The sequence below is a fragment of the Lutra lutra genome, chromosome 3 (genome assembly GCF_902655055.1).
Source record: "Lutra lutra chromosome 3, mLutLut1.2, whole genome shotgun sequence".
NCBI classification, from domain to species: Eukaryota; Metazoa; Chordata; class Mammalia; order Carnivora; family Mustelidae; genus Lutra; species Lutra lutra.
Genome location: NC_062280.1, coordinates 103,354,486 through 103,370,872, shown reverse-complemented (window position 1 = coordinate 103,370,872; position 16,387 = coordinate 103,354,486). Strand labels below are relative to the sequence as shown.

The window sequence follows — 16,387 nt, the reverse complement described above, 5'->3', positions numbered from 1 at the left end:
CAGTTAGCAGCCGTGAAACTTTCGTCCAGCAACTTAACCCCTCTGAGTCTTTAGTTCCTCATATGTAAAATGAGAAAAACGTCTTCTTCCATTGAATGTAAGGATTCAGTGATAGGATTCATGCAGAACGTCTCGTTTGTCCCCTGACATATAGTTGGTGCTAACTATGTGAATTTTGTCTTCATCTGTTGTCAGCAACCATTCTAAAATTCCCACATTCACTCAGTTTAAATCTCTGTTGAATTTCCATTTTCCCCTCTATGAGATGGGGATCCCCTCACAGCTGTGCTGTTTTGAGGACTGAACAAGAGCCGATATCTTTTCCCTTTCTTTTCCAGCTGCAGGCAAGTCATAACGGCCTACAAGCCAGATACGATGAAACAAAGCAAACTCTGACAGAGGTGAGATTTTCAGAACCGCTTTTGATCTGCATCACTAATGAAACATCCTGGATTGTCAGCCTTTGTGGACAATTAGGGCTCGGGGGCTGTCTGGGGACAGAGGACAAACACATTGTAGTGCGTGACCCCTGCCGTCAGTTTACCCACACCGCCATGTTCAAAAGCCTCAGGAGTCTTGGCAGGGGACACTGCCATGGGCCCTAAGGATGGGGAAAGGCTTCCTGAGGAAGGCCAGGCTGATGGGCAGGGCATGGGCCTCAGAATTTGAAGTGGGACCCGCTCCTCTACAACCTCCACAAGCCGCAGGCTAGAGAACAGCCTCAAAATCCTGAATTCCTGAAGAATGAGGGGGTTTCTTTTTATAAGTGAGAGAACTGCAGAGGGCTGTAATTTGTTATTCAGAATTGCCGGTTTTCTTCTATGTGGGATGGGGGACAGGGTCTCAGGAGGAGGAGGAGGGGTGGTAGGAATATTTCAAACCACGTGACCTGTTTTCTCACCTGGGTTTGGAGTGTGCCATCTCCTGTCAGTGTTAGTGTTGTTTTCCTCCCACTGCTCATTGCCTAGGAAACCGGGCCAAGAAAACAAACACTGTGTCAGGAGGGAAATTTCGATATTTCTGTCCCTCACGTCTCCAAAGAAAGCTGTCCTCATCTGGATCTGATGGTCTCTCCTCTTTGTGATTTTGGTGCTCGGGCCCTAGCTGTACTCTACAAGGACCACATGCAGGGGGGCCCTGCCCAGGACTTTCTGAACCATGTGGAAGCAGGACTGATCTTCAGAGATCTCTCTGAGACCAAGGCAGGCCCCCCTTTTCTTTAAATTTCACATGAAATTTGCCTAAAGTTCTTGTTTCTGTAGCCGTGTGTCTCACTCAGTTCATTGCCTTGTCAGATTGACAAAACTTTGTAATTCCTACTTGGGCTAGTCTCTTTAGTGATTGTCAGAATGTTTGAAAAGGGCAGGCGAAAGAATGAGAGTTGGAATGAATTCTTTGTCCTTCTCTCCAAAGATGCCTGTGTTGCATTTGTACAGATGAGCTCTCTTTACGCTGTTCTGTGACTGCATTCCTATGAGTTGGATGGCAGACTCCTGGGGGGAAACCCTGCTGCTATCTAAATGTTAATGCCACAGAGTCCCTGGCATGAAGCTTGCCAAGTCATGGATCAGTCTTTATATAACCATCTGGGGGAGATTAAAGGCAAAGCATCTTGATACCAGTTTCCTAGGACACTTAACATGCCTTAGGATATAAATCCTAAGTGGCTCTGAAGTAGTTTTCTTTGTACTGAACACTAAATCAGATATTTGTTGAGCTCCTTTCATGTGCTAGAAGGGTAGGGAGGTGATTTAAGTCAATAATAGGAGCTGGTGTTCTTATCCTCAGATGATCATAGTAGCCGACCTCGGTGTGTGCTGGTATGCTCCAGGTACCTGCCTTGTACTGGTCCCCTGACTCTCCATAACCACACTGGCAATGCTATTACCATCCTTGTGCTGCAGATGGGGCACTGAGGCCGTGCAGAAGCTGCCAGACTCCAGCACTGGCTGTCTGGCCCTGCCTCTCCAAGGGCTCACTCACTGTGTAGTAAGGCAGTCACCCCGAGTCCCATCTTGGGAAATGGGATCTATACCAAACTGAGCACTCAGCAACTTCTAGAGAAGCCTGTCTGGTCAGAATACTGAAGACCAGACCTCTGGATAAGTGGTGAACTTCACCTTTGGGCCTCAGCCTCCTTATCTGTTTCAGTCAACAATTGGCCAACACGAGTACTCTGACCCCTTTCCCCTCCTGGTGCGCTGGTTTCACCTTCTTGGTGACACCTGCCCTCCCAGGATAACCTGGCAGCACTGAAAAACAGAAGACCTGTCTTTCCAGTGGATTGAGTAAAGTGGAGCAGGGCAGGGAAGGTCAAGGACAGAGGGCAGCACTTGACCGTTGCGGGGAGGCTGCACGCCCTTGCTTCGGCAGGCCGCCTGCCTCTAGCCTGTCCGCTGTTTAATTTCAGCAGTCACGACTTTAATTTCCTGTGTGTAAGGTTGATTCTTTGTAGTATATGCAATATTCTCTCCCATTTCTCTAAGCACATTAATTGTGTCTAAGGTTTTTCTTGATCTATAAACTTTCTTCAGATCAAAATTCATTTGTTCCATTTTATCTTTCTCATTTATGGTTTTATCTTCCCGCACATGAATTTGATAGTTCTTGGTGGCATGCTTATCTTTGATTCTGAAACTTCCCATTACCAACTGTGTGGATTCTGTACCCATTGTATGCAGCCAGCTTTGTGTGATTATTCTAGAAGGGTGGGTTCTCCTGTTGGGTGAGATCAGCCAGTAGTAAGCCGTACGTGGTGTCTGGACACTCCACCTTTCACCCTGTCTCGCCAATTCCGGGAGCCTGCCTGCCTCTGGGGCTTGAGTTCCAGCTGGACGTTAGAGGAGCCAGCCTCACCGCTTAGCCCAGCTGCTCCTGCTGTGATCCCAGCCCTGCAGATCACTCTTCCCGTGTCTGCTGATCCCACACAGAGGCCTCCGAGGCCCTGCTTCTCTGTCAGGCACCTTCTTGGCCCTGAGGTACCTGTTCCCTTGTTTGAGCGTAATCATCTGGGCTTTTTAGGGCTGGAGGCAAGAAGGGCTGATCGCACCTTATGCTCTTCTGTTTTCAGCTACTACCCTTGGAACGTTTTTTAACTTGTTTTTTGTTTGTTTGTTTGTTTTTCGAGTAGGTAACACAATTCACACAGTTCAACATTCAAAAAGCACAAAGGTTGTAGCACTGTAAGCCAACCATAGAGTTCCCCTCTTCAGAGGGGAACCATGTCTTAAGAGTCAGAAATATTTCATGCACACACAAGGAACATGTATATCCTTTCATACATGTCTACATGCAGGGTATGAATTCCCTCCTACACACTGGAAAGACAGGGCATCAGTTTTTTGTACATTGTTTTCCTCCAGCTAACAGTAGATCCTAGAGATCATCCTTAAAAAGCTGCTTTATTCTTACCTTTTCTTAACAGCTTAGCATTCCATGATATAACAGTACACCTCATAAATGGAAATACGAGTTTCTTTAAAATTTCTTTTTTAAAATCCTCACCATTTGACTCAGAAAAAGAAAGTGAAGTTATTCAAGAAGATGGATTTAACCCTTCCCCTGCTAATAGCCATGCATGGCATTTCAATCAGGTCCGTCCCTCGTAGCCTCTTATTCCCCCTTCCTCCTGACCTGCCAAAAGGCCCCTGCTGTCAGCATTGCTTTCGGCTTCCCACACGTCTGCTGCTGTGGTTTACAGCTATTGCCAAGGTTCTTGGACCATCAGAATGTGTCTGAAAGGGTCCAGTGTTGACCTTCCCTGTCGTGCTCCCCTCCCCCATCCTGTTTCTCTTGTCCACCTGTTTTCTCAGCGTACAGCCAAGTCTGGCGCCCCCCCCCCCCAGCCAGCTGCCGGAAGTGGGGCGCAGATGTGAGCCGGGGGAGGGAGGACGCGCTCACTCTTCGGTCCTCCCCAGTCCCTAGCAGCAGCACCTCCTCTCTCTGTCTCTCTCTCTCTCTCCCTCTCTCTCTCTGTGTCTCGCAGCTGAAGCGTCACAGTGAAAAACTGGACAAAGAGCAGGCAGCCCTGGAGAAGATAGAATCCAAAGCAGACCCCAGGTGAGAGGTTTCTGCCTGTGTGTGTTTCCTCCCTGAAGAAAGTAAGTCTGCCAGTGCCGGGTGGTTTGTTTTGAGCACAGGACAAAGGAGCCCAGGGTCACTGCCTTCAGCCCTGAGTCAGTCATTTCCTTTCACACACCTGATCCAGAATGTGGCAACTCGCCATTGCTCAGGTACCTGCTGACATATGGGGCCACATGGAATCTGCCACCTCCTTCACCTGATTCCCCCTGGGAGCAGATGCAGCACATTCTTGATTTTGCTTTTTGGGGGGTTTTTAAGAACCAAATAATACATTCACAGAGCAAAAAGACATGTGGTGAAAGTCTTCCTCCCACCCCCATGCACCAGCCACCCAGTCTTCCTCCTTGGAGTCAGCCCTTGCTACCAGGTTTTTTTTTTACCGGTGACATTTCAGCCCTGCCTCCTTGGAATTAAAGGTGCGGTGTTTTTGTCTTTTTTTTTTTTTTTTTCATTTTAAATTAATTGTCTTTAACAATTTAAATTACATGTAAGACACACTTACATTTGACCTTCTTAGCTCCAAAGCAGTTAGTTGGTCCATGCTCCCTAAGTGTCATTTGAGTGATACTGTAAATCCTAAAAACTTCCGGCCCAGACTGAGCAGTCCCAGGTTTGAAGGACACTTTTAGCAAAGAAGGACCCACAGATTACTTGGCTTGGTAATTAGAGTCCCTTCTTTCATGATATGGAGCAAAGTCCTGTCAGATACTTGTCATTTTTATTTTCAAATTAATTCTTTTAATGACCCTAAGCAACTTGTTTCCTTTTCCTGGAAATTGGAAACAGGTTGTGATGCTGTCTGTGCTCTGAGTACTGCTGAGTAATTGGTACCAAGGAGACCCAGGGCTCTTGAACTCACTGGTGTCTCTGCGGTTGACATTTTAATTCTACATTCTATGATGTTTATTTGGATGTGGCCTGATGGACTTGGGTGTATAAATGACTAATAATGTCAGTTAAATGGTAGTCAGTTAAATGGTAATAAATGGTAGTTAGTTAAATTATCGTTTGTGGAGAGCCCATTGGAAGCTCTTGCGAGAGACAAGGGAAATTAAGAAGGGAGTCCCTTTTTAGCTGGGGGCTTGGTTTTAGCTGTGATTCAGAAAATCACAACAGCTTTCCGTGTGTCATTGTTTGGTCTTTCTTTTTCAGTCTCCTCCAGAACTTGAGAGCACTTGTAGCCATGAATGAAAATCTGAAAAGTCAGGAACAAGAGTTTAAAGCACACTGTCGAGTAAGTGTTGCTTGATGTCAGCAGACCTTGAACCAGACTCTTGTGAAATGTGTCACCTTACTTCCCCTTGTCCTCTTGTGGCGTCCTACTCACGTGCCGTCGGAAAAGTCGATTCCCAGAGCAGTTCTTTCAGTTGAGTAAGAGGAATAGGGTGTGACAGTGGGTGCTCCCCAAGGGTACCGGAAGTGAGTGAGATTAGTACCTGGGTGTGCCAAACCCCAGATTGAGAGCACAGTCTCACAAACACAGTCTAACAAACATTAATTTACGAACAAGTATCTATTTAAAAGTCTCATGAAGTGTGAAAGAATAGCCTCTTGCGACCCAGGGCTGTCCTGTCAGCGTAGGTTGTCTGTGTGTCACGTGAGAAGCCCTTGCCCCTGGTGGTCTGGTGGTGGGGCAGTGTGTGCCCAAGTCCATTTACTAGCACTCTAAGTTCTGTCAATGTTTGTTTCCCTTTTAAAGGAAGAGATGACACGGCTGCAGCAGGAAATTGAAAACCTGAAAGCTGAGAGAGTGCCGGGCGGAGATGAAAAGGTAAATGCAGGCTCCGACGGACCTGTTAGGTGCTGCTGTGACTTACCAGCAGAAGGATTTCTGGAGGACTCCAGCAGTGAGTCTGATGCTGAGAAGGACCAGCCCGCTTCCGGGTCCTCTGCACGCATACTTCTCAACTGTTTTCCTCACAGGATTGTCTTAGATTTCCGTGGCTGCCCTTTCTCCTCTGCTGGTGGGTAAAAGGCAGCAGTGGGTGTGCTCAGCAGCAGCTCCAGACAGGACTAACCGAATGACAGGTCTGGCCGCCCCTTCCATTTAGAGGGAAGGGTATTTCTAGGAACCTGCTGTTGCCCGTGCAGCATGTCCTCTGAGTGTTTTACTGCTTTATTCATTCCATCCGCCACTCCTGCCTAGCAACAGGCCCCACTCCTAAAAGGCAGCAGTAAGCAAGAAACTAGAGGTAGCATCAGAGCCCCAACAGCACTGAACATTGCTGGGCATATGGAACATATCTGACCAGTGCTCTCAGGACCGAGGCCTTGGTCCTCCAAGGAGCTAGTGTGAATTTCCATTAAAAGTTAAGCTATAACACAGGCCAGAAAGAAAAGTGTTTCTCTCACCAAATAAGATTGTAGGGATTGCTGTTTGTGTTTTCCCTTCTCACAGTTCATTCCAGGCTCATTCTCTGAGGCCCCCTAGGCTGAGGATGAATGAGCTGGACCTGGTCTCTGAGCTCCTTGACTGCACTCTCTCCCTTTAGAACTAGCTTGAGCAGCTCAAGGCTCAGGGAGGGGATGGGACTGGTCCAAGCCAACCAGCACCCATCTGTGTGCCCTCAGCTCGGGGACCGTGCCCCTGGCTGTGTCCAAGCCGGCCGGCACCTGTGTGCATGCCCTCCGCTCGGGGACCGTGTCCTTGGCTGTGCAGCACGTGTGTCTTAAAGGTGCCTCCATGCTGCTGGGACAGGCCTGGCACAGAGGAATAGCAGAGTCTGGCCGTGCAGTGCAGTGGTGTCCTGGGACCGTCAACACCCAGATGGCCTTTCCGGTTGTTTCTAAAACTCTGAACCTTTAGGGCTCAAGTCATCAGCCCAGTTAGCCTCTGAGTTTGTATAAATCAGACTTTCAGGATCCTATTTTTCTTCTTGGCAGTCACATCTTGTTAGAGGGATTATCCCATTCATAGACAGTTGCCGTTTACCTTGTTTGGGTGTGACACCCATTTAGGAACAATTTAAAATCTGGGGCCTGAAGACGGTCAGTGAACTGTCCCCCATGCCCACCCCGACTGCTTCCTGCAGTGCAGACCTACAGCTTCTGTCCCATTTCCCTTACTCAGGAAAGTGTGTGTTCCTTTTCTTTGTTTCAGAGCCTATCTGCTGGAGAGCCACGTGGTGCCCTAACCCCCGTGATCACTCCTAGTGTAAGTGCCCGCCTACCCATCGGCACTGCCGCTGTCTTCCTCGGGCGCAGTGGCCAGCACTGTACCCTCCCCTGACAGCTTCTCCTGCCGATTTGTCTTCTCTGTGACCACCACTTCACGGGCGGGGTCTCGAGGGCTTGCCCCATTGTACACTCGTAGCCCCTTGGACAGAAGCGGGGTCTCCGCAGGGATGGCCCTGAAGACTGCCATTCTGGTGGGGTTTCTCCCACCACTCTGTGCCTGTCCCAGGCATCTGTGTCTGCTCTGGCATCTCGGCTGAGAAGGGGAGGCTCGTGACTTGGCCATACAGGCTTGTCACAACACATAGGCACTGAGGGGCGGAGGTGATACATGGGGAAAAACTCTCTACTGTACTACAGTTCAAGGTCAGCAAACTGTAAAGAGCCAAATAGGAAATACTTTCAGTGTGGTGTGCCAGCCCCACTCTAGCAGCCATAGTCAGTATGTAAATGAAAGGACATGGTTATGTTCCTATAAAACTTTATCTACAAAAATAGGCAGTGAGGCTTAGCTCAACAGGCAAGTTTGCTGACCCCTGTTCTGAATTAAACCCATGCTCCCCACACTCCAATAAACATCCAGGAGAAAGAAAAAAAGGAAAGGAGGAAGAAGAGCAAAGCAGGAAAGCCTCTAAAGGTTTGCCTCCTGTAATGTTCACCTCTTACCCTTGTGGCCTCAGACTGAGCTTCAGGAGTCCTGTAGTACAGCCGTGTGGGGTTTGGGTGCTGCCAAGCCCTGTGGAGGAGACGGAGTATGTTTGGCAGGTGCGTGCACGTGTACACACATGTGCTGGGGGAGAAGCCCCCTCTGACCCTGTTCATCTCTTGCTTTGGTGCACCAAACCACGTCACCATGTCTTTTACCTCACTGGGCTCAGCAAGATCTAGTTCCTCTCTTGTGCTTCAGTGCTGTCCAAAAGAACTTTCTGCAGCGAGGGCAGTGTTCTGTATCTGCGCTGTTCCATACGACAGCCACCAGCTCCTTGTGCTACTGAGCCCTTGATATGCAGCTGTTGCAATTGAGAAACTGAGTATTTTTAAATTTCATTTAATGTAAATTTAAATAGACACACACACCTAGCATCTATCACGTTGGACAGGAGAGCTCTAAGTAGAAACAAAGAAAGCAAACCAATGTCACTATAAACACGGCGACTTCAAACAATAGGTTCCTTAATAATTATCTTCTTATCATCATAGTTTTGGAGCGGGGGGAGGCACATAAATTTGGAGGATACTTTACTTAATAGCGCTAGACCCCAGAAAAAGGAAGAACTGTTATAAAGTGAGGTTGAAAGATTTTCAAGGGATTCACAGGACACGGGACCCAGACCCTAAACTTGGCCATTTGAGAAAAGAAATTTGGGACCTCAGAATGGAGAGATGTGATCAAAATAAAATTCGGTCTTAAAATAATTTATCGAAGATTGAAAGCTGCCTGCTTTTATTTATTTATTTGACAGACAGAGATCACAAGTAGGCAGAGAGGCAGGCAGAGAGAGGAGGAAGCAGGCTACCTGGCGAGCAGAGAGCCCGATGTGGGGCTTGATCCCAGGACCCTGGGATCATGACGTGAGCTGAAGGCAGAGGCTTTAACCCACTGAGCCACCTGGGTGCCCCAAAAGCTTCTTGCTTTTAGATAATTGTGTCCTTTTCCAATTTTTAGGAAGACCTGGACAGACGATATAACATGGAGAAAGAGAAACTTTACAAGATCCGTTTGCTACAGGTAAGTAAAAGCAAGAACAGAAAAACAAGTACACCTGCCTGGGTATCCTGGAGAGGACTAAGACGTCTCAGTGTCTAAGAACAATGGGTACGAATGCTGCTATTTGCCAGTCTTCAGTCTGGAGGGAAACTACGTGGTTTAAGATGTTGACAGTAATACCTCACATTGGTTCGTTACTTTCACGGTCATCTCGATGGATTTGACCACGATCCCTGCATGGAGAGTAGGTATTACCTTCATTTTCTATACGAGGAGATCGACTCCAGTCAGGTAAGTACTGTCCAAAGTCACACAGCTGGTAAGTGCCAAAGCCAGCCTTCAGGTTCCGTTGCTCTTGTCTAGTACTTTTCCTCTATAATCATGTGCCCATTTTAGCGGTCTTATTTGATAAACTTGGAGGTTTGTAAGAAAGCCATCAAATATGAGGGAAGTAGGTTTTAGAGTTGGTTCCAAAGCTGAAGTCACATAGAGCATAATTTCATTGCACGATTCCCTGGCATTGCCAGGATCTGACTCACGGAAGCTCGGAAGCCCGGAGTTAACCCTTGTTGTTCTTTGCCATGGGCCTTCTCCCTGTTCTGGGGGAAGAGAAAGCCAGGCTCTGGCGGGAACAGTCCAACGGCTGCAGGGCCTTGTAAGCCCCTCTCTCCTCTCTCTGGCTCTTGCTGCCTTTGCTGAGCTGTTTGGTTAAATTCAGTACATCAGATTTGTCCTTGATACAGGGACACTGCTAATCTTTAAAGAAACAGAATTAAATGGAACCTGGAAAATATATAGCTGCATCCTTGAAGACTTTGTGACTCTGTGTCCTGTATGGATATTCAGTAGTGTGCTAGGCGCCAGGAATAGAAAAGGGATGGCCCATCTTCCGCGAGCTGGCTGGCTATTTGAGAACCAAGATATATCCCTATCCATGCAAGTACAAAGGAGTTGTTATGCAAATTGCCTATCCTGGGCAGCTTCAGACTCGCTAGAGGGAAGCTACAGTAAAACCATAAGCCTCCTGAGGGCCTGAGCCAGAGTGGGGGCCGTGGGCCCAGGCAGACATGAACTGGCACAGGAGAGATTGAGAAGCTGGTGCTTGAATTTCTGACTCAGGTGGGTACTTGTATTATTCACTGAGAAAAAGCATTAAAAAAAGAACAAGGTTCAAGGGTGTGTGTGTCTGTCTGTCTGTCTGTGTGTGTAGGAGTGTTACTGAGATCTGTTTGCGGCTCTTAAAAGTTGGGCACTCAACCAAATAGAAAGGCTTTTGAGGGGTGAGGGACGTTAGCCTATCTAAATGCTGGTGAGAAGGAGCCAGTAGAAAAGGAAAGGCTACAGATGGAGTAAAAGCATTAAGATTCCTGAAACAAACAAACGCAATGCAGGAGTCAAAGCCTGAGCCCCCAGGGACAGGGGAGCCTTGGCCAACAGGACAAGCACATTTTCCCCTCTGACCAGACCCACAGAGACCCTGCTCTGGGTTTGGTGGGTTTCTCTCCGGGAGGCTTGCATTTCCCCGGTACTTAGAGACCCCCACGTGCTGTTGTGAGCAGGGAGGCCGGCAAGGGAGATGAGGTGGCACAGAAGAAAGGGGACGGTGTGAGAGCCCAGCCACGCCACACTGCTTTGCCTCCCCAGGTGCCGTCAGTGGCCAGTTTGCCTGCTGTACCCCCCCCGTCCATGGTAGGGCAGAAGTAGGAGGAACACACCGTAGGAGTAAGTTGTTCAAGCGTTTCAGTAGGCTAAAGAATTTGGAATTTATATGGAGGTAGCAGGGTGGTGTCCATTCTTCATCACTGGGAAGCCTGCCTTTTCATTCCCGCTCCCCACCTGGTGATGGCGGAGTCAGCTGCTCGAGTCCTCTGGGGCCTGGAGGGATGGCTGAGGGCTGTCCACAGAAGCCCTTCCCACTCGAACTCTTCCATCCCTCACCGTTCATTTGCTGCCTTCTCTGGTTCTGGTTCATAGCCACACACACACTCCTTCTCCCTGTGTTGCAAAGTGGGAGGAGGGGCCGTCTGAGATGGGGTCTTCAAGCCAATAGCAGATTTTGGGGTGGGGTGTGCAATTATGCTCAGAAGGAGGTGAGGCAATATTTTGGCTCCCCAGAGAACATGTAAGATCTTTTACCAAATAGCATTGTCTCCCCCTTCCTTTTGCTTTTAGGCTCGAAGAAATCGAGAAATAGCGATTTTGCACCGCAAGATTGATGAAGTCCCCAGCCGAGCTGAGTTAATACAGTATCAGAAGAGATTCATTGAACTCTACCGTCAGAGTAGGTGCAGTGAACACAGTCATGCTCCACACTGGGCCTGGGAGGCACAGGGGACAAGGGTTCTGTCCTACATGCGTGGGCTAGGGCGTGCATCACTCCACACTGAGCCTGGGAGGCATGGGGAGCAAGGGTTCTGTCCCATGTGCGCGGGCGAGGGCGTGCATCATGACAGTCAGTGAGAACCACCACCTGCCATCATCAGGCCCCCTGGGCCCTCATTCCGCAGAGCCCACTGCTAAGTGACTCTTAATCCCAAGAGCAGCCCTGGGACACTCTGCCGCCCTCTCTGTGGCCAGATAGAGCTCACTGAGCTCCTAGCGTGACGTTTTGAATCCACCTTCTTCCTGGTCAGCCGTTTGGCCACTGAGCTCCCCGTCCGCTTTCCAGCCTTACCCAGGACATGAGCACTCCATGATACAGGCCTCTGGATCAGTCCTTGGTCACTGTTCTTCTAGGTGAACCTTCTTGCCCATGTGGTCCTGACTTTGACGTCACTGTGTTCACCCAGTAATCCAGGACTGGGTCTCCCTCAGCTGGAATCAGTGAGCTGGTCCTGTCAGGTTCAGAGTGACCCTCAGAATTGTCACTGCCACTCTGTTCCCACTGCCACTGTTGTAACTGTTCTTAATTGTGTCAGAGCTCAGCTCAATGACCGTTAGCTGGTCTGAGTCCCTCACCCGCTGTCATGTGCCCTCTCTCTCTGCTGACCAGTCTTCAGGAGTGCTGTGGGCCCCCTGAAGAAAACATTTCTCCTCCTTATCTCCAGAACCTCCCTAGTCTGAGCAGCCTGCTTGGAGCCCGCCTTTCCTTCTCCGAGCCCACATTCTGGCTTCCCCAGTGCACACACCACCCCTCCACACACCATGCACTTTGACACACAGCTTAGACCTTGACTCCTCTCGTTACCTGTGCCTGGGACCCCTTCCCAACTCTTCAGACCCAGCATATACAAAACTGAATTCAGCCTCCCTACCCTGTTTCTCCTTCTGGTCACGGGGGTGACTGTCTAGCACTCCCAGCCCCTTAGTCTTCTCTGGCTCTCGCTGCTCTTCTGGTTCTATCTCCAAGTAACGGTCAAGTCCGTTTCTTCTGGACTGTTGCTGTAGCCACCTTCTCATCACTGCCCAGAGTCTGCACTCTTGTCTGAGAAGTCTTTCCCAAACAGAAATTTGATCACTTTATACTCTTGCTTTAAAAACGTTAACATGGAGTAGCTCTCCATAATCATTGGAGGATCTTCAGGTCCTCATGATACTGATCAGTATCCTGCATCAGTCAGGCCAGCTTCCCCGGCTGTCCCTCAGTGTCTCACCCATCTCGTGAGGACATCTGCCTTTTGGCCTGTGAGCTGCTCCCCAAGTCCAGAATGCCACTGTCCTGCAATTCTCACTTGGCAGACTCCATCCCTTCTTCTAGAATCCCCCTCAGGTTTTGCCTTGGGCTCTTGGCCTCTCGAACATCCTTCCTGGTTCAGGCCAGAGCAGTGTCCTTACTTGGGTCAGAGTCATGCTTCCCTTCATGCCTGCCCCCATCCTGATGTTGTATACGGCCCTTGAGCTTGGTTCAGGTGATCTGGGCCAGGTATCAACAGTGGCAGCTTCTCAGCAGAAAATAGTTTCTGCCTTAAGTTCAATCTTTCCCCATAATTCTGTATCCCTGCCTACTTTCCAGCTTTTTTTTTTTAAGATTTTATTTATTTATTTGACAGATAGAGATCACAAGTAGGCAGAGAGAGGTGAGGGGGGAAACAGGCTCCCTGCTGAGCAGAGGGCCCCATGCGGGGCTCGATCCCAGGACCCTGAGACCATGACCCAAGCCAAAGGCAGAGGCTTTACCCGCTGAGCTACCCAGGTGCCCCTACTTTCCAGCTTTTAACAGTAATAATAATCAACAATACCTTGCATCTGTGTATTTCAGAGTAAAATTTGACACATGTTCAAATCCTTTTGATAGCACATTTTTACATCAAAGAAATTTTCAAGGAGTTTCACCAAAATATCTATATCATTTTCATTATTATTATTGTCAAATATCTACAGCCCCCACCCAGTCCTTGATCTGGATAGAGGAAGGGTGACAGGCACATTCCTGAGCAACAAAACTAAAGGTTGATTGGTTTGTTTATGGCAGTGATTTTCAACCTTGGCTACCTGTTGTAATCACCTGACCCCACCTCCAGAAAATCTCATTTCATTGGTCATGAGATTTTAAAACTCCCCAGACTGTTCCATGTTTTGGCCAGGCTTGAAATCCACTGTTCTGAAGTTCTGAGCAAGAATCGTATTTTAGGGGCACCTGGGTGGCTCAGTGGGTTAAAGCCTCTGCCTTCAGCTCAGGTCATGATCCCAGGGTCCTGGGATCGAGCCCCGAATCAGGCTCTCTGCTCAGCAGGGAGCCTGCTTCCTCCTCTCTCTCTGCCTGCCTCTCTGCCTACTTGTGATCTCTGTCTGTCAAATAAATAAAATCTTTAAAAAAAAAAAAAAAAGAATCGTATTTTATGCTGAGTAGTTCATGTAGCGATTTTGTTACAAATTAGACATTTCGATATTGGGAACGTTTTTAACTGTTGCCTCAGAACACTTGTATTGGGTTATTTATTTCTGTTACCAAACATGTACAACAGCATTGCCAGTCCCCACCCTGCTGTGGGAGGACACAGCTATCACTGGGTGATAAAATTAAAAGTTGGCTAGTTTGCTTAAAGATTCAGGGTTAAGTGTTAGTGGCAGTCACCCAAGAAAACCACCAGTGCCCACGGCCTGCTGTGCCTCTCTCTCCTCCCCTGACTTGTGCTGCTCCAGAGGGAACCTGTGTTCAAGGAGCAAGAGCCCCTGGGGAGACAGACCCCACTGTCATCTGCCAGTGCATGATCACCATTAAACGTCGGGATCTTTGGTTCCAGCTACGTCGGAGGGCTCAGGTTAGGCCCAAAGCCTGATTGTCAATCCAGGTCATGGATTGCTAAGAGAACTCAGAGCAATGAGGAAGGCACATGGCACATGGGCTCAGAGCCACGTGGGGGCCACCCAAGCACCCAGCCACAAAGCAGGAGGATGAGCTGGGGCCAGAACCCTTCCTCCCATTGACCTCGTCCTCTGGTGAATACGGCCCAGGAATTTGGTGCTTTCCTCCTAAGTCATTCTGTAGGGAAGAGTGAAGAACATGAGGCGGACAGAGGTGCAGAGTCATGCTACAGGAAAGGGTGCTGGGAGCCTGGTAAATAAGACCTTCCCCCCCAGTCATATGCACAGAAATGGGAAGAATATTCATACTTATCAAGTACATATGCTGCCCTGGGTTAGGCATGTCATTCATCCTGTAGATATTTTGGGGGGCCCTGCTGTATAGGCCCCTGCTAAGCATAGGGATTACAAAAAGGAACAGACGTTACGGGTCCTGCTCGTGAGCGATGTGGGAAGGAAGGGAAGCCACATGACAGGAGGAGGTGTCATGGGTTTCCTCATCCTTGCCACTTACCCCTGCCCGACCCGGACACCTTACCTGAGAAACCCGCCTATCCCAGGTGCTGCCAGGTTCCTCTAGCCCCTCGTCCCAGTTGGGCCAGTCACAAGAGGCCGGCTCCCGCGCCCTTGGCAGCTCTGCACAGGCTGGTGTGCACTGGGGCTTCTGCACAGACACCTGAGCACACCGGGCTCCTGTGGGCGGGCTTCCTGGGGCAGGGGGTGCTTAGGAATGTTCTGATCCATTTTCTTATTCGTGTGTCAATTTCTTTGCATTTACAGTTTCAGCAGTGCACAAAGAAACCAAGCAGTTCTTCACTTTGTATAATACCCTGGATGATAAAAAGGTGTATTTGGAAAAAGAGGTAAGAACCTGTATGAAAAGAAGATAACTTAATCAGATGATCAGAGACCAGGGCTCTTGACCCCTGGAAGGTCAGATGAACTGAGCAGGAGGCCATCAGCATAAGTGGAAGGAGAGCCCGCTGTGCGCCCCGTGCTGGGTCACAAAGTTAGAGCGGAAGGGTCACCTCGGAGCTAACGTTGCACGCGCACCTGGGCCCAGTGGAACTGGTGGAGCGCGGTTTCGTGGTGCCCTATGAGAAATGACATCTAGAAACAAACACAAGAGGCTCACAGGGAGGGAGCCCGGCTTGGCAAAAGTTATGTTTGAGTTTTAAAGGAAGGGAGGAAGCAGCAAAATAAAATGGGGATGGTGGGCTTATTCGAGTTGATGCGGGGAAACTAGCTATTTCGTCATCACCGTTTGCCAAGAGTGAAGAAGCTGCCCCAGAAACTGACGCCGCCCTCCACATCACTCCGATGCTCGGCGTAAATCCACTCATGACTCGGGGCTCCCTCCCATCCAGCAGCAGATGACTGGAGCAGGCCGGCAGGGTGTGCAGCTGTAGTTGAAGGAAGAAGAAAAGGAACAATGCGGTCTTCACAGGAGCAGCATAGCGCAGTGGCGAGTGTATGCGCTTTCAAGTTGGACAAGTTTAGGGGTTTTTCTGTAAAGAGGTCATTGCACCTGCTTTGTATGACTGTGACGGAGACAGAATGGGAAATGACGGTGAAGGTCCTTGCATCTGGTGACGCCAGGCACATACTAGTCCTGCCCAACCCTCACCTCCAGGTCGGCAGAATCTGTTTCCATTTCATCACTGGGCCAACCCACACTGATTACCCCTCAATAAGAACCATATCACAGGTGCATCTTTCACGTGGGCCCAAATGGAGGCCTGTGTAATTAGTGTCCCCTTTCTGGGCTGTTGTCAGCCAAACCAGATCAATCTCTGTCTTCCTAGAGGACACTTCTGAGGAGGGGCATTGAGTTCTGTTTTTCTCTATATCTGGGGTCTTCCACAGTGACGGGCACATGGCAGGCTCTTACCTCCTTTTGCTTATAGGTTTTCCTTTTTCTTTTCCTTTCCTCCTCAGATCAGCCTGCTGAACTCAATTCATGAGAACTTCTCACAGTAAGTACTGGCAGCCCTCCTTCCCATCAGTACCCGGGTGTACCCCGCACGGCGGGAGACGGGGCTAGACAGGTGGTTTTTACGCTTTCACCCCTACTGCGAAGTGCACCCATGTCCTGCTTTACACAGTCTCAGGGTTCTTGCAAAAATACCATGATGTTAGAGGGAGTTTGAGAAACACCGAGGAATATCTTGGGGAAAA

The 16,387-nt window shown here is 49.1% G+C and overlaps 1 protein-coding gene across 4 annotated transcripts in view; it reads left to right on the top strand.

Annotated features, from left to right (window-relative positions):
• CCDC93 (coiled-coil domain containing 93) overlaps positions 1 to 16,387 on the top strand; it is an 87,347-nt gene that overhangs the window by 60,254 nt on the left and 10,706 nt on the right. For all 4 annotated transcript variants that reach the window (XM_047722564.1, XM_047722563.1, XM_047722562.1 and 1 more), the window contains 9 exons: positions 339 to 401; positions 3,986 to 4,059; positions 5,236 to 5,317; positions 5,783 to 5,854; positions 7,184 to 7,237; positions 8,924 to 8,986; positions 11,138 to 11,246; positions 14,990 to 15,072; positions 16,148 to 16,185. In XM_047722564.1, coding sequence (XP_047578520.1) covers positions 339 to 401; positions 3,986 to 4,059; positions 5,236 to 5,317; positions 5,783 to 5,854; positions 7,184 to 7,237; positions 8,924 to 8,986; positions 11,138 to 11,246; positions 14,990 to 15,072; positions 16,148 to 16,185 — 638 coding nt within the window. The remainder of the gene's footprint in view (positions 1 to 338; positions 402 to 3,985; positions 4,060 to 5,235; positions 5,318 to 5,782; positions 5,855 to 7,183; positions 7,238 to 8,923; positions 8,987 to 11,137; positions 11,247 to 14,989; positions 15,073 to 16,147; positions 16,186 to 16,387) is intronic.